The sequence below is a fragment of the Periplaneta americana genome, unplaced genomic scaffold (assembly GCF_040183065.1).
Source record: "Periplaneta americana isolate PAMFEO1 unplaced genomic scaffold, P.americana_PAMFEO1_priV1 scaffold_26, whole genome shotgun sequence".
Classification (NCBI taxonomy): Eukaryota; Metazoa; Arthropoda; class Insecta; order Blattodea; family Blattidae; genus Periplaneta; species Periplaneta americana.
The window spans coordinates 583,962-609,355 of record NW_027185507.1 but is presented as its reverse complement, the minus strand read 5'-3'; the positions used below and the strand labels follow the sequence as shown (position 1 = coordinate 609,355).

Here is a 25,394-nt window from a genome sequence, read left to right as displayed (position 1 = left end):
CATACATACATACATACATACATACATACATACATACATACATACATACATACATACATACACGCGTCAGCAGTGATGTTCATTTTCGTCATGATCTTTGCAGTGAATAATAATGTGCATTCGTAAATTACGGAACTTGAAATGATTTTATATTGTAAGAAATTCTTTCAATGGCACATGATGTTATTGGTGCATGATATAGTACAATATATTTATATTTTCTGATATTTTTTCGTGTTTTACAAGGATACTGCATGTCGCTCGTCACTGAAAACCCACTAATTTTCTATGTATTTCTCTAGAAATTCTCTAAAATGTAGATTATTTAATTTATTAATTGGATGTTGGCACTGAACATCATGGGAGCCTACACTGAACGTCGAGTTATTATCTCCATAACTTTGAGCTGTGATGGTATTGGTCCTTTTGATCACGTTCAACGCACTTTCTGTGTTCTGTATAGCATTGTCTTTCAGTGCACTATTTTTGTCACTTTGACGTTCATTTTACACAATTTATATATAGTGTTATCTGCATATTGACAGTGAAAATATTAGTTCAAATATCCTCAACTATGCCCTGCAATATTCCACGCTTGAACATCTCACTTAAGGCATTTTACCTCTACAATGAACCTTGAATTAGCCACAAAGATGTAGTTATTTAAAGAAGTGTTCGATAAGATTGCTCACTATGATTGCGTCCCGATTTTGACTTTCTAGAGGAAGAGGGCAGAGGATGCGTAACCATTTTGTATACGAACGTGCCTGTACCTACGCTGTGACGTCATATATACTTCGAATTAGGCAACTTCTTTCCAGTTTATAGGTAGCTGGAATACGAAGCCTAGTTATAACAAAAATAATACTAAGAACAGAAGGAGATTAGCTATATTTAATCTTAGCAATTAAAAGGTCGCTTTTTACTTATGATTACTACGAACGGAAAAGGCTGCTCATTTCCACAGAAAATAACGTCACAATCTAAAAAGTGTCATTTATTCGGCACAGGATCAGTCTCTACGAACTCAGATGTCACTTTCCCATAGTCGCGGCGTGCAAATCATGTCAAACAGAAAAGTGACACAATAGTGTTCTCTATCGGTAAGTTGGAAGTATAAATGTGTCGTTTTCTCCAGTTGTGCTTCATAATCTTCTGCATCCTTCAACAATGTTAGCTCAATATTATCGTGTTTTTAGTTGTGTCACTTCTCTATGTCATGTGCGGTACCGTCGGCTTCGAACTCGAGGTAACTTCGATACATTCAGAGGCTCTGGTGTAGTTTCGAAGTGTGTTGAGGTTAGGATCGCTGATTCTACTAGTTTTAAATGATGTACTTTGTTGCAGTGTATTGATGTATTACAAATCCATTGTTATTGTGAAATGTACACTATTGTTTAAAACAACAGGATAGAAACTTTTTGAACTCGAGCTTCTTATATTAATAATAATACTTTAAAAGCTAATTACTTTTTAACACTTCTTTCTGACCATTTTCACTTCATGTTTTGAAAGAAATTGGACCATTTATTGATTTTTATTTCATGTGGGGTGACTTTGATTCCATTGCTGGGGTGGCTTTGATACAACTGCAGGTAATTAATTTTCATGTTGTGTTTGTTTCTTGGGTGACAGAATTGGATGTCTCGTGCTTGGTTCTGCTCGTTACGATGCAATTAGTCTGTTAAGTTAGTAAAGTGAATTATGTCATATATATCTGCACCGAAGCCAGGTTCTCGTAGTTACAGTAGTGATGATCTGGAGGATGCTATTAAAATAAGCGAACATAAATAATCTATCAAACAAGCATCTAAAAGATACAAAATAGCACATGGCACACTCCGTAACAAACTTCATGGCAGGCATATTCGTAAGCCAGGAGGCCACTCTGTACTGTCTGAGACAGAAGAAAAGTGTGTCTAGTCAGGACAATGAAATTGTCAAGTGTGGCGATTGGGTTTCTCTTTGCCGGTGGTTGATGTGCAGACTTCACAAAATCTTATCTAGATAAAAAGCGAGTGAATATATCAAAATTGAGTAGCAATGCACCAGCACTGACCGCACCCGAGGCTTCATCAAACGCCACAAACCCTGATTGCTCAGAGAGTTTCACAGATTATTCCGCATGCGAGGGCAAATGTTTCCGAAGATTCTATCAGGGAATATTTCGCCAAACTGACGCAAACACTTGAAAATGTGCCTTCAACACATATTTTTAACTACGGTGAGAGTAACTTAAATGATGATTCTGGAAAGAAGTTAACTCTACAGGAGAGGAATAAAGTACCTGGAAAAAGTGACGAACCACAACAAATCTTCAACCACCATGTGGTATGTGGTTCATTTTGCAGAACCAAAAGCCGAACAAAGTGGTGATAGATTTAAAGGCAATTTGAAAATAAAATTGATGTGAGAGAAAACTAGACTTCAATCTGAGACTTGGCAGCATAGACTGAATTTCAAGTATTACAATTTATGTTATTGTTGAGGTTCAGAGTGCTAATTCTCCGTAAAACAAATTCTGTTTATATAAACTTGTTTATATTCACATACGAAGTCACCCCACAGATCTAACATGCTACAGTGTGAGAATGGCCTGTACTGTGGGGCGGGACTGACACATTGGCTATTAAGTGGCTATCAAAGTGGGGTGAATTTGATTTACCATAAATTATTTTTTCTAAGATTTTCTTACATTTTATTGAAATTTCAACAGGTTATAGAGAATCTAGACCAGACGTCTCCAAAAGCGTACTCGCGAGTAAGCCCCTGAACGGAACCGAAGCCAGTACGTAATGAGCGCGCTCCGCCTCACCCATCCCCACCTGTACTGTACTCAAATGTTTATGCGCAAACAAAGAGCAGTGGCGGACTGCCATTATCATTGTGTTGGTCGGCGTGTTCCACCTTTTCACAATGACTTCTAATCATGGACGTAGTACATTCAAGGATCAATAGGAAGAGATTTTTTTTTTTTGAGTTAGTGGGGAGAATGTGAAATGCTTAATTTGTTCGAAAATTCTTAAGGGTGTGTTAAAATTCAACATGCGCCGGCAATACTCGACTCTTCACAAAGAATACCATACAATTACAGGCATGTTGGACATGTGAAAATAATTTATTTTGGGGCTATCTGTTTCACTTGGTTATACATAATAATCAATATATTACAATACGTTTACACTCAGCTCCGCATGACAAACATATGTTTTTCGTTTCATTTTGGGTGAAATGCGTAGGCCCACAAATATGTTGATACATATAAAACAAGAAAATACAAACACAAATCACACACGTGTCCTCAGTCTTAAACAGAAAAAGATTCTTGCTAGCTGTGTTCTAGCTTGGAATATTGGAAATCAATAAAGCCCTTTACAGAAGCAGGATTTGTAAAATAGTGCATACAGGACGTTACTAAAATAAAAAAGTCAAAGTTGAAGAAAATTAAAATGTTTCCAATTATGGCTACAGATCAGAGAAGGAATTTCAAGATTGCAGATGTAATTGAATCTGAAGTCGAAACCACAATTAACAGTTTGTAGCTTACTCACTTGCATTGGACGAAAGCACAGATAGAAATGACAAAGCTCACCTAGCCATTTTCATCCGAGGAGTTAATGAACATTTTACTGTGTCTGAATGTCTTCTAGATGTAATTACAAAATACAACTGGAGAAGATCTTTTCAGACACTGAAAGGCACCATAGAACAGAAGAGGTTGAATTTGCAATGGCTTGTGTCAATAGCAACAGAAGGGGCTCCAGCTTCATAGTATACCAAAATAATACACAAACGTATGATATTTCTTATTCTTTTGATATTATTTGTAAACTTAAACAGACCGTTGGCGTGATCCCCCACTGATAGCTCCCTTCTGTTGAGGTACGAGTCTCTCCCCCTTCTCTAGCCTTACAGCACACTGTGTTCGGCAGGTAGCATCGAGAGCTTTTTGGAGACCTGTGATCTAGACAATCACTTCGCTGTGTTGGAATTTTTTTTTATCATTTTATAACACAATTTTCTTTTAAACTGCATCACATTAAAGAAAAAAAAAAAGCCTATCAAAGTCACCCCAGTTTACGGTAATTGCTATATGCCTAAGATTTAATTTTTCATAGTGTTCTGCTCAAGGGCAGATCTTTGACTGCAAACCCAGCATTCTTGAGTGTTTCCTATTTTCAGCTTTCTCTTAGTGAGCACAAAATGTATTATGATCCATGTATCTTAATGTTATCATGTTTAAGATATACGCGCTTTGTAAATTCGTAAACCATGTTCACTTTTCCACCTTCAAAACAATTTCATAATTATCATCATGTTCAACAACGTCACGTACTTCAAATCATCATTGTCATCATCATCATCATCATCATCATCATCCATTATTCTGGAGAAAGTGGTGCGTGTTATACAGTATGTTAAAACTTTTGCATGACATAGTTTACGCCTTTTCCGAGGTGAATGGTCAGTTATGTATGCGATTAATTTTTATTGTTTCAAAAAAGATTGTTACTCGTAAAACTCGTCCCACTTCCATTCTTCGAGGATTTTTCCGGTGGACTTTCATAATATAAACGTATACAATGTCTGCCAACTTGTGTATTGGTGCATTATCTTTTCGTTAATTTGATAGGAATAAGTTGCAATAAAAATCTGCAGCTCCATGTATGCAAGAATATATTTTAATGTATTTAAGAAAGTTGTATTTAATTAATTTAGTAATATAAATATGTTACATAGACAAATTATAGGCGCTATGCTACAAATTTTGGATTGTAACTGTTGGAAACGAAAATAATACGTTTATATGATTTATATTGGAATGCTGAAAAGGAAAATGTAGAATAATGTTACTAATTGGATCCAATTAAAAGATTCTCTTCCACATATAATTATCATTTTATTTCAATATTAGCCATACCCGTGCGCTTCGCTGCACGTCGTTATAAATAAATATCACTGACTTAACTCTGCTACATTTCCGAATACAGCTCTGTTATTATTAATGAATAGGCCTGATTAGCTTATTATTATTATTATTATTATTATTATTATTATTATTATTATTATTATTATTATTATAAGTTATACGCCGTTTGCTCCTGAAGTAATTTCAAAGTTGTGTTTAGAAGCATGATTGAAACTGTTATTGCCATGCAACACACTCTGGAGTTGTTCAATTAATTCTATTTTTAAGCTTGGTATTACGACCTAACAGCGTCTGAAACAATATATTTGTAAGAGCAGAGGATTGTTCTCTCAACTGGAAAAGGGCTTTGTTACCAAGGTGTTGCAATGCCTTATATTAATTAAAACGTGTGTTGATAACGGATGGGCTATTCCATCTCAAATCGACCGAAATATAGAGAAAATTGACCTTGCAATATTTAAATACAATGAAACTTTTTCTGTCCGTTGACAACTGTGATACAACGCTTTGTGCAAAGTTTGAGGAATCAGAACTTCATAGTGTTTAAATTAAAAATATTTAAATTTATCGTATTTTCATAAAACTAGCAAATTTAAACTGTTGTGGCTCCGAAACCCTTTCACCCAATGATCAAAATCATGGTTTATTTTGATGCTGAGAAGTTAAAGTTTATATCGACATGTAAACAGTTTTTTCTTACTTTTTTTTTATGGAAATGGAGAAATTTAGGTTTTTCTTCATTAAGACGCCTTTGCCGACGAAAAAATATTTTTAAAATATATGGTTAGATTCCGCATTGAAAGTACAAATAAACACATATTTTTTACTGGTGCAACGTTGATAAGAAGGTATTGAAAATATCAAATAAAGAAAATAAATAGTACGCGCGTGAGCTAACCAGCCGACTGTGAGGCGGGAGCTAGCCGAGGGAAGCAAGGTCAGGAGACAAACACGTGAAGTGTCTAGCAGCGCATAGCTGGGCTAGTTTTATCACAGGTTTTCATAAACACAGGAGTAAAATGACGAAAGAAAGAAGACTGCATCCAAACATTTACTCACCAAATGTTGCTATTTCTTGCAAAGGACTTCCACGCCCCCGTCTGCAGAAGAATATGTTTTTGTCACAAGTTTTGACTTGGAGACAGAAATGCAGGCATGTGTCGACAGAGTCCCTTGTACTGTGCGTGCGCGTTCGAATCTGGGCACCAGCTCCTTAGCCTTTTCTTCTTTTTCACCGGACTCACGCCATTCACAGTGAGTGTTTCGTTTAAAGTAGTGAGGGTTGTTTGTCAACACATTCCGTTTCGCTCTTACCCGATTCTTCATTACTACTGTTGCTGTTATTACCACTACTCTCTACTTGAACACTTTGAACACTACAAGCTGGCCGAACATTTTCTTCTAGGACTTCTCTTGATTGAACTGAGTTATCTAAAGAATGTGATTTATTTACTTTCGATCTGCAATATGTACATAATCGAATTAGCCTATGTTTTGGTACTTTTCAGGTACGCCAAATTTTTCTGCAATCAAACAGGGTACTTTCCGAAGCCCTTTAACATTAACCCTTTTGTGACGCGTAAGTTGAAGGGGACTGAATTAGCGGTCACCTGAGTAAGATTTGTCCTCCATTTTAAGCAACCTGTGAAATAAATTTTGTTACAATGTAGAAAATGTTTATATTACGGAAGCGCTCACGAAAGACGCGCATTTAACTGAATAATTTGATTGATATTGTTTTGAAATACTTTATCTTACCGTAATGGTTTCACAAATTGCCTTAACGAACACTTATATTAATAAATACAAACTTGAAAATACTGGGTCACAACACTTGCACTTGTAAAATGCACACGCAACTTGGCTACTTTTGCTCGCGTACTGGAGACTAAACATGTCACACCGTTGTCTCAGAGAGTGGCATGACTCATCCTCCCAACGCTCACTTATCTTCATTACTCGGCCAGTGCGTGCGGTACTGCGCCGTTCAAGTCCAGGCTTGTGAAAATAATTTATTTAATACCCTCGAAGCTTATTGTCGTACCACTAAGCAAAGAATGCCGAATCCCTCTTAATAATGTAAGGTTTCTTCTGAATATATTTTTTTTTTACATTTTTGCAAATGGGCAAAAAGCCTAAAAGTAAATAAAATAAGATTATCTGTCTCTCTGTATACAATAAAAATAAGAATTACTTCTTATCACAACCTACCAAATGTCAGCTTCAAAATGAGCTCTAGTTCAATGTTCTGCAGTAAATGGTTCCAGAGTTCTGAGCGCTGAAAGAGGCTTGTTTTTCTAAAATACGCTAAATTTGTCGCTGAACAGTAAGAAAACCGTTTGACTTTCGATAGTACTATATTTAGCACTTTCTATAAATAGGGAAAAAAATTAGAGTATAAAAAATGCGAGATTTTTTACTCATCGATTTCATATGGAATAGCTCGGATGTACTAGTGTAATTTTTGTAATGGTTGTGTGGGATTTTGGGTTCAGAAATAACGTTTCCAGCAGCAGAATATAATCCGTTTCATCCTTTACCCCATTTTGCATTTCATTTTACCTGTTTTACCTATTTGAATATCATTAAAATGAGCATAATCGATATTTAGATCGTAATGGTATGCTAACATACGTATTGACATGCGTATTAACTCTCGACTACGCTGTCTAGTTCAGAGGAGCAAGCCGTAGACCGCCTGGCATATGCTAGCAGTCTGGATGGGGTCGACTGGGGAAGATCTCGACTAGTTATGCAGGACCTGTTCGTGTCTATCGCGACACTGGCCGACGGCACAGTCGTGCTTATGTGGCTCCAAACCCAAAGCAGGGGCGCATTAGCGTCAAGTTCTGGGGTGGATGTCTGTAGACGGAGCAGGAATGCTACAGCGGATAGATGGGACTCTGCGCACGGACCAGTTTATTCATATTTCGCAGCACGTGTTTTACCCTTCCGCCCGTGAACGTTATCCAGATGGACCATTATTGCTCCTGCAGGATAATTACGCAGTACACAAATCGATGGGCGTTCAGAGATAGTTGTCGGAGAGGCCAGAGATCGAAGAGATTGCTCTGCCTCCCCTTTCACCTGATATGAACATTATCGAATTTGCGTGGGCCGACTAAAAGGAAGGACGCGCAAACTGATTGCAGACAGACCACCTGGGAATCGTGACGAGCTCTGGGAACATGTTCTTGACGCCTGGGAGGACATCGCTCAGGATCTTGACTATTTTCGGAGGCTCGTCGATTCCATGCATAGGCGAGCAGAAGTTGTCAGAGAAGCAGAAGGCTATTGGACAAAATATTAGTAGTTCAGTAGCCTATTTTATTTCATTATTTTTTGTATTTTTTTAAAATATATTAATATATATATATATATATAATATATGCATCTTCCAAATAAATCTTCATTTTTAGGCCAAATATTAAGCCACATTTTGTTTTAGTAAAGTGAAATTAAGTCCATGAGCTGTGACAATAAATATTACTGTCGTATACTTAAAAAAAATTGCCTACCACGGGAATCGAACCTGCAACCGTCTGCACGATAGCGGCGCGCCCTAAACACTTGTGCTATTCAAGGAAGGCGAAAACAGTAACCAGCTGCGTGGCTGTTGTTCAACTGCACGGGTCCAAGGAATATGCACCGACGCTCTGGAGTGAACAAGGCTCTGAGATCAGCTACAAGGGTCGGTCCGGTTTTTTTGCCACCACTGCACATATGATATTTTCATGCAGGTATTCTGCGCTACTACATGAAGAAGGAAAAATATTATCTCCGGCACCGGGACTCGAACCCCTGTTTGCAACTCTACGTGGTGACGCTTTATCCACTAAGCTACATCGGATTCCAATTCCGATACCGGATTGAATCCCTCTCAGTTTAAGTTCTACCTCTCAGTTTTCCCGGTGCCGGAGAGAATTGTTCTCTGTTCTATCCATCCTTCATCACGCGGTAACGCAGAATTCCTGCACGGAAATATCACATGTACTTCGGTACATCATAATAATAATATGACATACCTAAGTAATTACTGATTCAAGACGGCGCTCATTCCTTCGGATTACAGCCACTTAGTCACTCGTATTGAGTGCACCTCTGTACATAGTGTGTTGGACATTGTGCCACTGTCACATATTCTGTGACACAGTACACGAGGGTAGGCCACCTAAGGGAAACTGAGAGGTGGAAATTAAACTGAGAGGATTCAATTCGGTATCAGAATTGGGATCTGGTGTAGCTTAGTGAATAAAGCGTCAGCACGTAGAGCTGAAAACCCGAGTTCGAGTCCCGGTGCCGGAGAGAATTTTTCTTTCATCTACACATCCTTAATCATGTTTTCAAACAGCACAGGCCTGCCTGCCTAATGCTAACGTGCAAAATACTTCGTCACAACACACTATCCGAAATTATTAATATCCAACTCCTATTTATCCATCATATGAACGAAACATCACGTCCACTAGCAGGGAGCGTGATACTCGGTAGAGCAGGGCACAATAATCTATATAGCGTACAGCTCGACCGGGAGGCTCAACAGTCCATTTCAGTAAGTCTCTTAGAGTGGCTGTGTTGACATTAGATTGCGTGTTGTTCTTCTGATTGTGTTAGTGAAGTGTTTAGATTAGCTCGTTCACATAGCACCACAGAAATTTAAAATTTACATTAAAGCAAATGATTTCTATGTTAGAAACTTATCGGAAAGGTAATAAGACGATTTGCAAGAAGATTTGGTAATGTTACTGCTCCACGTGTCATCACTATACGCAACCTCGTTAAACATTTAAAGATACTGGGTCAATATTGAATAAGAGCGGCAAAACATCACTGGTGTACTTACTGAGGAAAAACTGGATGAAATATGAGAAAGATTGGATCACACCTCTTAAAAATATTTCCGTCATCTCGCGCAATAAATTGGAGTCTCTAAAATCACAGCATATGAAGCCATTAAAATCCTTAAATCCTTAAAAGATATCAGAGATGTGTTGCAGCAGAAGGTCATCATTTCCAACACCTCTTATATTCCAGGTAAGCTCAGTAATAATAAAACTGCCGAGCGTATGCGAGACGGTTTGCCGCGTATTGCATGGCCTTCGTGCCGGTCGCGCGTCATCTACATTTTGTAGGCTAATGCTCTCTAGTATGCGAGTATGCCGTTCCTAGCCTATTTGCCTCTACTGATCGAGACGCGAGATTTATTGATGTCCAACCTGCATAACAAAATGAGATGAAACTTCGATATGCTCTCACACCACAACGCAATTAAATCAATGAAAATAACCTCAGAATTATAACAGACTGCAGAGACGATGCGACCACTGAGAAGGGTAATAGGCAAGCGTTCTGCACAGCGCACTATACTTCATGTTGAGTAATGTTAGCACAAGAACATCTCCAGCACGATTTCTGGTGTGCAGGCACCCGGAACCTTCAACTCCATCCCTTTGCGCGCGAGATCTTATGTACTCTCCTTGTTATGGCCTAATTTTATGAGAAAGAACAATTAACAATAAATATCTCACTTTTAACGTCATACAATACCTGATGGAACTATGAAGTAATTACATAATTAAAATACGACTATTTGGCCCAGGGAGCATCTTTTTTGGTGCAAGAATAATTCGTTTAACATGTTTCTAAAAGTTTTGAATACATTCCTTAACAATCCATTCCAAGCCGGTAAGAATATGGAGTGGATTGTGTACGAAGGTAAATTTTGTTGGCCTCATTGCGCATGTTTGTTTACGTAAATAAAAACACATTGAAGTGAACATGGTACATAAGTACCACTTTAAGAACCACAGGAAACAAATGTGAGTAGGCCTACATAATGAGAAAAGAACGCCATTTCACAGCAGTTTGTAAAACGACTCGGATAATTTGGAAAATTAACAGCTCCAGTGAGCTCTAAGATGCAAACACTAATTTTTACTCAAATTCTTTTTATTTTTGGTGCAGATGAATTTGGTCTACTTGCCTTTTACCACAACATTCGTAAAAATACGATTATATTCCATAGACAAAAAAAATGAAATCTAGTAAAAAGTAATATTTTACATGGACCAAATAAAGTTTAAATACAGTATACATTACCGTACGCTACTCAAATATATAATTAAGCAATAAAAATATGTACCGTTATCTTACTGAATAATTAATAGCCTGTTTAATATGTATGTGTCGCTTGTACAATTCCATCCCTGACTATCATTGGTTCATAAATACACGCACCGCAAAGCAGACGTAACATTTTATTACCTTCTAATATCATTTAATTTAACTACATATCGCTCATTCACCGTTAGTTTCAACAGGCTGTCAAGTTTTCTGCGCGTAAGAGTCTGTTTTAATCGTACCTTATCCTGCATTTGTGCCAAATCCTCGATTCATTCTGGAGCTTCTGTAGTGACGTAAAGTCTACGTATGTCCATCTGAAGGAACTATACTTTCCAATGATGAAAGAATTATTCAAATCCATTACATAATTTCATAAGATTGTCTCATACAAGCATACAAACACTCTCTCTTTATAATAATATTTAGTAGAGCCTATATTATAATCACATATAGCCTAAATATTATTTGAATAAAAACAGTTATTAAATGAATATTAATCCGATTGTTGTCCATGGCCGCTTCAATTAAATGCAGCCATTTGCTTTATCTTTTTTACTCGTATAATCTGAAACGGCAATGACATATTAAAACTAATGTATGTCGTTAAATATCAGTCCTATCAAACTATTACACAGAATAAAACTTATCGGAAATCATTTTTAAAGAAACCTTTATCATGCAAAATTTTGCATGAAAATCAATAATAAGGGAGATATTTCGATTTATTTAATTCAGGTCCCCTTATAACGCCCTTTTAAATATAGTATTTTGAATGTCATATAGCCTAAAATCTAACTTACATCGAACTTAAGTTATATTCCACTTACCATATAAATCGGTTCAGCTATTATCGCGTGGAAAGGTAACAAACATCCAGGCAGACAGACAGATATACAAACATAAATTTCAAACAAGCCATTTTCGGTTTCAGGATGGTTAATTGCAGATGTTATCACCAATTATCTTTGGAAAAGAAAAAATTACCAGAAAAAATTTCTTTTACAGATTTATTAGGCCTATTAGTATAGATGACGTTATGGTAACAATAATAACTGCTCGGTACCTGGTAACTCCACTGGCAGCTAGAAGGTATCATCGGTCCCGTTCCCCCTCTGTCCTATATACAAGTGTACAGGCTAGTTAGTATAAAATCTAGATTGTCTTTGTCAGAAATTTTTTGCCTTGGACATGTTGGGGATTTGAAATTATTAATATCCTTCAGCCAGCTATTTACCAGAATACGTCACTCGAGTAAGGGACTATATTGAGTGTAACGCAACTCAGTTATACTAAAAAGAACACTAAAGCTTAATATATGCTATGAAGAATAGCAAAAGTCATTGGAATATTAGTATAGCCATATCTTTCAAGCGTAAACTATTAATAGTTTATTTTCTTTTTACAGGAGCTGTTGTCTGATAGCGAGGCCAGCCTCTCCAGCAGCTGGTCCAGCATCAAGGTGAGTGGCTCTTCAGTGTCCACAGATTAGAGTGCACGAGCCTGTCTGCACTACTCGGACCATATCCTTATATCCATATCCGTCATATCCTTATGTCAATATCGTTATATTTTTCGTATCTATTAAGTTCAATTATTAAGCTGTGTCTTAAATAAACGTTCAGCGTTTATTCATGAGCAATGTCGGGTTCAATTTCAAAGGCAGACAGCAAGGTAAGTGCGGTACGAGTAGGAACACATTGCCAAGAAGTTATGAACTTGGCAGTGCAAACTGAAAATAGCTTTCAGCAAGTTCAGAATCATACCCTGAACCCCTTGTAAGTTCCTGCAGTAAATGCAAACGTTCACTAATAGTTTGTGCGCATACAAACAGATAACACATCCAAAATCAATAACTGAATTAAACAAGATCAGCAAATAATATGTATACTAATAATACAATTACTGCTGCTGCTGCTGCTGCTATTATTTTTACATTACTATATTATTACTACTGTACCACCGATATTACTACCGGTAGTAATAATAATAACAATAACAAATTAGCTTATGTTTTCTTTTTAATAGGTGGATGTACACAACCTATGGTCTCTGACCTAATTCCCGCTGAATTTATGTTATTTATGTGTTGCAATTTTTAGACTTATGTATTATTCTTCATAATTCCCTTTCACGTTATTCGATAATTAGCTTGAAATGTTCAACTTCTTTGTACAACTGTTCATTTCTTCTTCACTGTCATCTTTCATATTCAAGAAAACAACAGAGCCACCTCAAACAACAGTCATAAAAGAAACCACACTTCTTTCCTGACCACGGTATTGAAGCTGATCAAAAGTGCTCATGATGTCCCTCTTACGCCATTCCCTGCAAAATTCTTCTCTCTCCATCTGTTCCCCTTTCTGTCGATCTGTATTCTTTCTGGGTGCTAGAATGACTGACAGTACGGCATGAAGGTTCGTTAGGAAATATGGTTGTTTAGTCATCATTAGTTAGATTCGAAATTTCTCGAGGAATACAAAATGCATCACGATTTACGATAAGAAAAATATTTTCCCTAATAACTAATCAGGGTTCAAAATATTTTATGTGTAACACTGTGATTTTAGGAGGATAGAAACTGGTCACCCTACTCTATTATCTCCTGACTTAGTTTCCTCATAAGTGCTGCCCAGTTTGTATCATTTGTGAGGTTCAGACCTGTCTTCGGATAGTTGACTGAACAATAAGAAACTGTAATTTCCTTAACCCGGAAACTGTCGCGATTATGCACCTAAACCTTTGTCGCATGAGGTTGCACTTTTCGGGAACTTAAACGTTGAAATATGAGACAGATGCACTATTAGAATTACAATCCGGTACACAACACGAACGACCCATTTCACGACGCAATTAACACCAGAAAACATCATAAGAAAACCGCGTGGTAAACATGCTTCGACCGCCACCGTACCGGCGCCATTTTAGCCACTATCGATACCTGCTTTAAGGTCTAGTATTGAAGATTGTCTTGGATGGGAGCTAGGAATTCATCTGCATCGTTTTTCCTGTAAGAGATTACCACAGTGTTCCTAAAACTATTCGTACACCTCCCATTTAGCTGTCTGTGAGGCTGTAGACACGCACACGGAGTGTTACGAACGAGTTCTGCCTCTGGGCAAAACCCTATGGCCAGTTTCTCCAATAATGTTTAATTTGGCTTAGCAAATGAAGAGCACAGGAAAAGAACGTGATTTGTCCACTTTACTAAATTTTTCACGAGAACAATTTCAAAGTCTGAAACCAAATTCCATGGATAGTAACGAGAAATTAATGAACATTTAAGGCAGTATGGAAGAACAGGTTATGTAAATGAAGTTGCATTTAAGTTTGCATCCTTATTATTGAAAATTGTACTTTTATTGACATTTATGTAAAGTAATGTCATAAGTTACAGGGAAAAAACGTGCTTCTTATTTACGGAGGAATTACTTTTAGATAAAATATTACAAGTAAAGCTGTTTTCTTAGTGAAACGTGTTTGTATGTGTGTTTGTGCATATTATCTGTGTATGAAAATTTTGAATTAACATTCAGAATTTCAAAATCATAGGATTGACAGACATTAAAATGATAACATAACGTTAAACATTTTCTCTTTCCTATTTTAACTTTTTCTATAATGAAGTGGAGTAGGGCCTAATAATAATAATTAAAAAAATAAATAAAATAATAATAATAATAATAATAATAATAATAATAATATGCACAGGTCATAATAATAATAAAGATCACTTTTGTCCAATGTTCTCCCTAAATGCACAGGGGCTAATAATAATAATAATAATAATAATAATAATAATAATAATAATAATAATAATAATAATAATAATAAAGATTACTTTTGACGCAAAATACATGCACAGCGGATAATAATAATAATAATAATAATAATAATAATAAAGATCATTTTTGACACAAAATGCACAGGGGCTAATAATAATAATAATAATAATAATAATAATAATAATAATAATAATAAAGATCATTTTTGACACAAAATGCACAGGGGCTAATAATAATAATAATAATAATAATAATAATAATAATAATAATAATAAAGATCATTTTTGACACAAAATGCACAGGGGCTAATAATAATAATAATAATAATAATAATAATAATAATAATAATAATAATAAAGATCATTTTTGACACAAAATGCACAGGGGCTAATAATAATAATAATAATAATAATAATAATAATAATAATAATAATAATAATAAAGATAACTTTTGTCCCAAAATGCACAGGGCATAATAATAAAAAAGATCGCTTTTGGCCAGTTCTTTTCCAAAATGTATAGGGACTAATAATAATAATAATAATAATAATAATAATAATAATAATAATAATAAAGATTACTTTTGACGCAAAATACATGCACAACGGATAATAATAATAATAATAATAATAATAATAATATTAATGATAATAATAATAAAGATCATTTTTGACACAAAATGCACCGGTGCTAATAATTTATTTATTTATTTATTTATAATATTAACGTGCAAAACAACAGCACAAGGCCAATTACTGTTTAGCACGATACAAAACAAAACAACAAATGATGATGAGCATGAATGATAGAAAATGGCAGTGAGATGAAATACAAACAGTATAATAGTCATCACCAATCTTTGACAAAATGCAAGAAAATAAATAGCAATATCTAACAATAATAACAAATAAGGATATATCTTGATAAACTCAAAAGGTGTATACTACACATTAAATGGATCCAAGCTTAATCCATGCAAATTAGCATATTTTATACATCTGCAGATCGGGGAGAGAGATTTTGAATTTCTATTATAAAAAATGTTATGAAATCTTAAACCCTTAGCGGGAATACGAAGACTGATATTGCTTATGAATGATTCACAATCAATATCACCCTTAATGACTTTACAAAAAAATAAATAATCAAGATCCTGACGTCTGGCAAATAAACTGCAGCAGTTAAAATATTTGCAGTTAATCTCATATTTATAATCATCGGAATTTGGTAAAAATCTATAAGAACACAAGGAAATAAATTTTCTTTGAATATTCTCCAATTTAGCCGAGTCAGTGGAAGTAATGGAGTTCCATACAACAGATGCATATTCAAGCTTGGATCTAACCAATGTATAGTATAAAATTAATAGACACATCGGAGTAGAAAAAGAATAAGTTATAGATCTAATTAGACCAAGCATTCTTAATGAATGGGTATAAATATATTGCACATGATCATGGAAATATAATTTAGAATCAAGTATGACACCAAGATCTCTAATACTATTTTTCTTAGCAATTATGACATTACTAAGAGAATAATTAAATTTTAGGGAAGTAGTTTTCCGTGAGAAGGAAATAACAAAAGTTTTGGATTGATTAATTTTCATTCCATTTTCAACAGACCATCGCGAAATTGAATTAATGTCATTTTGTAGAATTTGACAATCAACCAAACTATTAATTTTACGAAAGATTTTGAGATCATCCGCAAATAAAAGACAGCTAGAACTTATTCTTTTACTTATATCATTTATAAATAATAAAAATAAGAGAGGTCCCAATGTAGACCCTTGAGGAACGCCACATAAACTATTAAATGGAACCGAGAGAGAATTACCTAGTCGAACACAAGATTGTCTATCTGTTAAATAATTTTCAAACCAATTAACATATTGATTGGAGAGACCAAAATTACTTAATTTATTTAATAAAATTTTGTGAGGAACAACATCAAATGCTTTGCTAAAATCAAAATAAATTGAGTCAATTTGACCTTGAGTTTCGACTGTGGGCATTATGAGATTCAGATAGGAAACTAAATTAGTAGTAGTAGATTTCCCTCTAGTAAATCCATGTTGGGCTGAATTGATCTTATTTTTAACATAAAATGAAATATGTTTGTGTATTATTTTTTCAAAAATTTTAGAAAAATTGTTCAGGATAGAAATAGGTCTATAATTAGTAACACTGTATTTATTACCATTTTTAAAAACTGGGATAATAGATGCTTCCTTCCAAAGTGAAGGATAAATTCCTGTTTTTAAACTAAGATTGAATAAAAAAGTTAAAACGGGTATGAGAATATTGGAGCAACCCTTAATTATAAAATTAGGAATGCTATCCGTACCTTTAGATTTATTAGGCTTTAGCTTTTTAATGGCTGTAGTTACATCATCGGATGTAATTTTTGGCAGGGGCAAACAGTCAGAGATATTAGAATCATAAGTAATGAAATTAGAATTACAATTTTGTTGAACAGATTTAAATTGACTAGCAAATGCGTTTGCAATTTCTTTTTGGTCTGTGATGTGGACGCCATTTATTATTAATTCTGTGGGATTGCTATTAGTTTTTCGAAACGTTTCAACATATTTCCAAAATTTATTTGGTTCATGCTTTAGGTTGTCATCAATTGATTGTAACCATTTGAATTTATCGGATTTAATCATGGCTTTGACTTGTTTTCTAAAATTAGAGAAAATTAGATAATGATGATCAGTTTTATACTTTTTGTAATTTTTATGAGCTTTATTTTTTTTCTTAATAAGCTGACGTAATTCGTTTGAAAACCATTTAGGATAGTGCGATTTTTTAACAAAGGTGACAGGGACACAAAGAGATATAGCATTGTTTATAATTTGAGACAAGGAATTTGCGGCAATGTTTACATCATTAGTCTGATATATGCTGTTCCAATCATAATTGTAAAGAATAGAATAAAGATTCAGATAATTAGCTTGAGAATAATTTAAATATGAACGGATATGACAGTGTTTCGGAAACGATAAATTTACTTCAATATGAATAGAGATAGAAGGATGATAAATATCCTCTAAAACTAGAGAGTGATCGGTAAGTTTAACTGTAGTATTATTGACATTAGTAAAAACCAAGTCAAGAAGATTTTTACTAGTAATGGTAGAGTTAATTTGATTTAATCCAAGAAGGCAAGTCGAGGAATATAAATCCTTAGACTTAATTTTAGAGTAATAATGAGTATCATTAAGATTGAAACCAGTTGACCAGTCCATACCCGGGGTATTGAAATCACCGAGAATTACTGTTCTAAAATTATGAGTATCAAGATTTTTTTCAAGAAAATTAAGATAAGATTTTAAATGATTGTGATTTGTATCAGGAGGGAAATAATGGTTTCCAATTAACAAATTAAAACCATCAGCCATTTTAATTTCAACCCAAACACATTCACTAATAATTTCTAAGTCAAAACGCCTACTTGAAAAAGGTAACTGGTTGCTAATCGCTGTTAGGACACCACCACCTCTTTTCTTGTTGGTGTCTTCAAACATTCTATCTGCACGAAACACAGTATAATTATTAGGAAATAAATTTGTATTAATAATTGACTCTGATAACCATGTTTCAGTGAGACAGATAATGATATCATTATTACTTACTACATTTTGAAAAAATTCATCAACTTTGGTATTAAGACCGCGAACATTTTGGTAAAATATTTCAAGCTGATTACTAGAACTACCCATTGAAAGTTAAGAGAAATAAAACTAAGAGGCATTAACCCTTGAATCAGCAGCGTCCGAATTTGCTGAAGGAGCAAAATGCTGCTCAGGTTTCAATTTACCAAAAAAGGGTGCAATAAGACACCCAGCAGGCCAAACATCAGTATTATTTATTAAATCAAAGTCCCTCTCATCCACTGAGATGTGAAACGAAGAATAAGACTGGAATTTAGTTTTCAATTTAGTAACAGAAAGCGACCTTAATTTCAGTTGATTCAGGAGTGATTCCTCATTATTGTTCTTATTTACATTTGAACTAAATCTAGATACAAATAAGGCTTTGCTCCTAATTCTCTCCGGGGCCATTTCTAATTTAGTGTTGGTGCAAGTACCAACTTTCGGTTCACGCTTCTTAAATTTCTTTTTAGTTACAATCTGAAAACCTTCAGGGTCAGTATTAGACATTGTACTAGTGCCTTCATCACATCGTACAGTAGGTGAAATAACCTCTTTGCCAGACATGTGAACTTGTTGCTGAGAAAGTGGAATTGAGACTGCAGGAATTGCTGACACTGAAGTCCCTATTCTAGTAGTGTCAGACACAACACTGCTATACGATTTCTTAACAGAATTCGCAACAACCTGCTGGTGACCCACTTTAGAATCAACAGCCTTGGGAAGATAGGAATTCCTATCCAAGATCACAGCCATTTCTGCCATTTGGATTTTTAGGGCAGCATTTTCATTCTTTAAATCTACCATTTCTTTTTCAATAATCTTGACATGATCTAGAACAAGGCATAATGTATCTAAAATGGATACACTATTCAACCTCACAGTCTCCAGTTGAACAGATAGTGATTCCCTCGTTTCAAGATCTGGTAGATTAAGTTCTCTCGATGGTGAGATGATCTTCTTATCAGAATTGTTGCTGGCTTTGATAGGAGTATTATCTCCATGCACGGCTTTAGATGCACTAACACACTTAACACACTTATAGGAAGAGCTACCGCCCTCCATAAAAATATCATATTCCACCTCACCAAGTTTCAAACAATCCAGATGATACCTGAGGCCACAAGGCCCTGCACATTTTAAAAATTTCTGCCTACCGTAAAAGGCAGAGTTACAAAGAGAACATGTATCCTTGCTTGGTGGCATCTCAACACTGAATAAAGCACACGAGTTAAACAAGGCACACGTATGTTGCAATCACTCTAAGCACTGTGAAAACAGCGGAGGTACACACAGAGTCAACTGCTCTCCATGACGGCTAGAGACAGAAATAATAATAATAATAATAATAATAATAATAATAATAATAATAATAATAATAATAATAATAATAATAATAATAAAGATTACTTTTGACGCAAAATACATGCACAGGGGATAATAATAATAATAATTATTATTATTTATTTATTTATTTATTTATTTATTTATTTATTTAGAATATTAACGTGCAAAAACAACAGCACAATTACAGTTTAGCACGATACAAAACAGAGCAAAACAACAAATGATGATGAGAATGAATGATAGAAAATAGCAATGAGATGAAATACAATCAGTATAATAGTCTACATCAATCATTGATCAAATAATAATTATAAAATTATAAATTAGTACAATGAGAAAATTGAAATAATGGAATAGTCTACATTAATCAATTGACCAAATGCAAGAAATAAAATGGACAAATAATTATAAAATTAGATCAGTGAGTTAAAAACTCAACGATATACTACACATTAAATGGATCCAAGTTGAATCCATGCAAATTAGCATATTTAATGCATCTGCAGACCGAGAGAGAGATTTAGGATTCTTATTATAAAACAATTTATGAAATCTTAAACCATTAGCAGGAATACGAAGACTGATATTGCTTATGAAAGATTCACTATCAATATCACCCTTAATGACTTTACAAAAAAATAAATAATCAAGATCCTGACGTCTGGTGAACAAACTACCGCAATTGAAATATTTGCATTTAATCTCATAGTTATGATCGGAATTTGGTAAAAATCTATAAGAACACAAGGAAATAAATTTTCTTTGAATATTCTCAAATTTAGCCAAGTCAGTGGAAGTAATGGAGTTCCATACAACAGATGCATATTCAAGCATGGATCTAACTAACGTATAGTATAAAATTAATAAACACATAGGAGTGGAAAAAGAATAAGTTATAGATCTAATTAGACCAAGCATCCTTAATGAATGGGTATAAATATATTGCACATGATCATGGAAATATAATTTTGAATCAAGTAGGACACCAAGATCTCTAATACAACCTTTCTTAGTAATTACGACATTACTGAGAGAATAGTTAAATTTTAGGGAGATAGTTTTCCGTGAAAAGGAAATAACAAAAGTTTCGGATTGATTAATTTTCATTCCATTTTCAACAGACCATTGTGATATTGAATTAATATCATTTTGAAGAATTTGACAATCGACCAAACTATTAATTTTGCGAAAGATTTTGAGATCATCTGCAAATAAAAGGCAGCTAGAACTTATTCTTTTACTTATATCATTTATAAATAATAAAAATAATGGAGGTCCCAATGTAGACCCTTGAGGAACACCACATAAACTATTAAATGGAACCGAGAGAGAATTACCTAGTCGAACACAAGATTGTCTATCTGTTAAATAATTTTCAAACCAATTAACGTAGTTAGTGGAGAGTCCAAAATTACTTAATTTATTTAATAAAATTTTGTGAGGAACAACATCAAATGCTTTGCTAAAATTAAAATAAATTGAGCCAATTTGACCTTGATTTTCAACTATAGGCATTATGAGATTAAGATAGGAAACTAAATTAGTAGTAGTAGATTTCCCTCTTGTAAATCCATGTTGGGCCGAATTGATCTTATTTTTGACATAAAATGAAATGTGTTTGTGAATAATTTTTTTAAAAATTTTAGAAAAATTGTTTAGGATAGAAATGGGTCTATAATTAGTAACACTGTTTTTATTACCATTTTTGAAAACTGAAATAATGGATGCTTCCTTCCAAAGTGACGGGTAAATATTAGTTCTGTGGGATTACTATTAGTTTTTAGAAAAGTTTCTACATATTTCCAAAATTTATTTGGTTCGTGCTTTAGGTTATCATCAATTGATTGTAACCATTTGAATTTATCAGATTTAATCATGGCTTTGACTTGTTTTCTATAATTAGAAAAAATTTGATAATGATGACCAGATTTATATTTTTTGTAATTTTTATGAGCTTTATTTTTTTTTCTTTATAAGCTGACGTAAATCGTTTGAAAACCATTTAGGATAGTGCGATTTGTAACAAAGGTAACGGGGACACAAAGGGATATAGCATTGTTTATAATTTGAGACAAGGAATTTGCAGCAGTGTTTACATCAGTAGTCTGATAATAATAATAATAATAATAATAATAATAATAATAATAATAATAATAATAATAATAATAATAATAATAAAGATCACTTTGTTCCAAAATGCATAAGGCCTAATAAAAATAAAGATCACTTTGTCCCAAAATGCACATCTCATCCTAGAGTGGAAGGTTTGTGTAAAACACTCTAGCTTCGTGTCCGCGAAACTCCTTCAAAATCTGAAGGTCCTAATATTTTTCCTTCGATATTACCAGAGACGTTTTGTTGTTATAAATAATGTTACCAATATTGAAATTATTAACAGATACAAATAAATTATTCAAAATAATTTGTATTTTACCTCTGTAAGCAGGACATGGGTACTCTTCAGATTGCTGCTCTCGAAGGCACAAGCTCCATTACACGTATCTCGATGTTGAATGAGGCGGGGTGTTCTTTTGTGATGATTGCCTCTGTGATGGGCCTTGTAAGAAATGATCATTTCCTCAAATATTTCTGCTGCAGAAATGACTCCCAACTTCCAATCATAGCTTGATTGACCGCCACAACATCAAAAGGCTTAGGTTTACGCCGAGGATCCGCACCCAATCCATTGGGAGTTCTACTACTGCTTTTGTATTAATCAGTCCTATATTTTATCACGACTGTTCCCTAATGGGAAAAGTTACTTTCGCTGTGTTCAGAAGTTTGCTGTCACTCACGAGATATTAAGATGCCTCAGAACATTATAATTCTTGTTCTGGCCTGAACATGGATCACAAGTAATTTTCAAGATATCCGACTGTCTTGTCCATTATTTCTGTCACAAAGTGATTTAAAAAGGTTATGACTTCTTTTCTACCATTATCTTCAGTACAAGAATAAAACACTCAAGTCGCATCTGAAAGTTGATGAATATTGAAAGAGTAAACAGATAATTGCCTTCTGTAATAGTAATAGACGTCATTACTACTAATGTTCGGTAAGCATACATTTGTAGGTAGTCCATGTAAATTGCTTGTTTCTTCAGACTTCGGACTTCTTTCTGGTATAAAATGTTTCAACTTTGAGTTTGTGGACCTTGTTGTTTTTGGTGATCTTATTAATTTCTTCCGAAACTTGTTTTTTCCATGTCGCCATCTAAATTATTTTCAGACAGTCTTGCATTCAGGATTTTCATCTCAGCTGTGTACTTATCACAGGTTAAGCATATATCACTCCTTGGATACCCAAACGCTATATTGAATTTGGTGTTGAACACTATTCTATATGTTTCATATGAAATTATTAAATTTTTATACCTTTTTCTTGAACATTTTCACTGATACTTCTTCTGAGAGATACAATTTCATCGTTGTCATGACTGATCGCCTTGGATAAACTGGAATTATTGTCATAAGGCCAGTCAGATGTAATGATTGTTGATTCCAGTCCTCTAAATCATTAAATTGCCTTATAATACTTGATATTTTTTCAGCACTTTTTTTCTCAAAACGCTTTAACTTACAGTTCCAGTCTTCTCCTACTTCATGTGATTGAACCCTTAATTTCTTCATGAGTGCAGTCATTCTCCCTCGTACTTGTTTTTCTTGAAACTATTAGAAGTTAAAGTCTCTGAGTTTCATACTCATAATTCAATATATATTATTTAATAATAATATTATAACTTAAGTGATGAAATTACAACACCTATACCGTTAAACTGAAATTCTCAAATTAAAAAGGTTTATGCTTATACTTGAAGTTTACGCAGTAAGAACGAATTTTCTCATTATAACAATAATGCAAAACAATGGAATATTATTTTTACTCCAATTCCTTTATTCTTGCTATAACATGCATGCCAATCCGTGAGGAAACTAAAACTGAAATCACAGAAACATCAGTGAGAGGAGTCCATCCAGCTGCAAGCAGGGATACGAACAAGGTGCGCAAGACATGGAAGGGGTTCAGGCGGCGTGTAACATGTGGCGTCCGTGGGAAGACCGTCAAGTGAAATAGTTGTAAATAATAGTGCCAATCAAATGCGGCCCCCATAGGTAGGGGAAAGCCTGTTCAGAAACAAGCTGCGCATGTTATTCAAAATGTTTTCACATAATTTAAAAATGCTGGAAACCAATCACCACCAGCAGAGACAGTTAATGCGACAGGAGTACCGTTATCGACAGTGAAAAGAATAATTTCATTAAACTTGTCAAGCTTCGAAATCCCGACAAAGAAATACTGGCTGTGTAAAAAACTGTCCAAAATAGACGATTTCGATCGTGATTAGATTCGGTCAGCCGTGTGCCAACTTCTTGAACAGACTGCGCTGCCATGGGTAACATTCTTTCTGCGGGGAGAACGAAGACAAACGACACGGGATATGCATTTCCTTATGACAGGACAACGCTACATAAAGTTCTACGATCTATGGGTATTAAATTCAAGGCACAGAACAGACGAATACCTGCAATGGAATCCCGAAAAATACAAACATGGCGTTCCGAGTACCTAACTAAAATGGGGTATTATGGACAGAAAGGGTATCAAGACCTTGCTGAGATGAAATATGATACGATACGCATACTGCTACGTTTAGTCGATGGACTGATGGTACTAATTTGTGTGACGCAATATTTTCTACCGGATAGGGGGAAAGTCTTTTGATTTTGCACATTGAAAGAAGGAAAGGATTCGAATGTATTATTTGTAATGGAACTGGTAATTCATTGTCCTGTAGGCATATCTGTACCCATACATCATAAATTGTAATCTTACTGCCATAAACATGTTTGAATTAAGTGTCATATATATATATATATCTGATAATATATAATGACGAAGGACGCTCACAATAACGATTTGAATTGACTTGATACATTTCACAACAACAATAATCCTACACTAGTATTTAACGATATTGATTCTTGTGACAAGTACTTACTTACAAATGGCTTTTAAGGAACCCGAAGGTTCATTGCCGCCCTCACATAAGCCCGCCAGCGGTCCCTATCCTGTGCAAGATTAATCCAGTCTCTATCATCACACCCCACCTCCCTCAAATCCATTTTAATATTATCCTCCCATCTACGTCTCGGCCTCCCTAAAGGTCTTTTTCCCTCCGGTCTCCCAACTAACACTCTATATGCATTTCCGGATTCGCCCATACGTGCTACATGCCCTGCCCATCTCAAACGTCTGGATTTTAAGTTCCTAATTATGTCAGGTGAAGAATAAAATGCGTGCAGTTCTGTGTTCTGTAACTTTCTCCATTCTCGTGTAACTTCATCCCGCTTAGCCCCAAATATTTTCCTAAGCACCTTATTCTCAAACACCCTTAACCTATGTTCCTCTCTCAGAGTGAGAGTCCAAGTTTCACAACCATATAGAAGAACCGGTAATATAACTGTTTTTTTTAATTCTAACTTTTAGATTTTTGGACAGCAGACTAGATGATAAGAGCTTCTCAACCGAATAATAACAGGCATTTCCCAAATTT

General features: G+C 34.6%; 1 protein-coding gene across 1 annotated transcript in view; it reads left to right on the top strand.

Moving 5' to 3' along the window:
• LOC138693956 (uncharacterized) overlaps positions 1-25,394 on the top strand; it is a 250,879-nt gene that overhangs the window by 45,924 nt on the left and 179,561 nt on the right. The window contains exon 4 of the mRNA XM_069817684.1: positions 12,459-12,512. Coding sequence (XP_069673785.1) covers positions 12,459-12,512 — 54 coding nt within the window. The remainder of the gene's footprint in view (positions 1-12,458; positions 12,513-25,394) is intronic.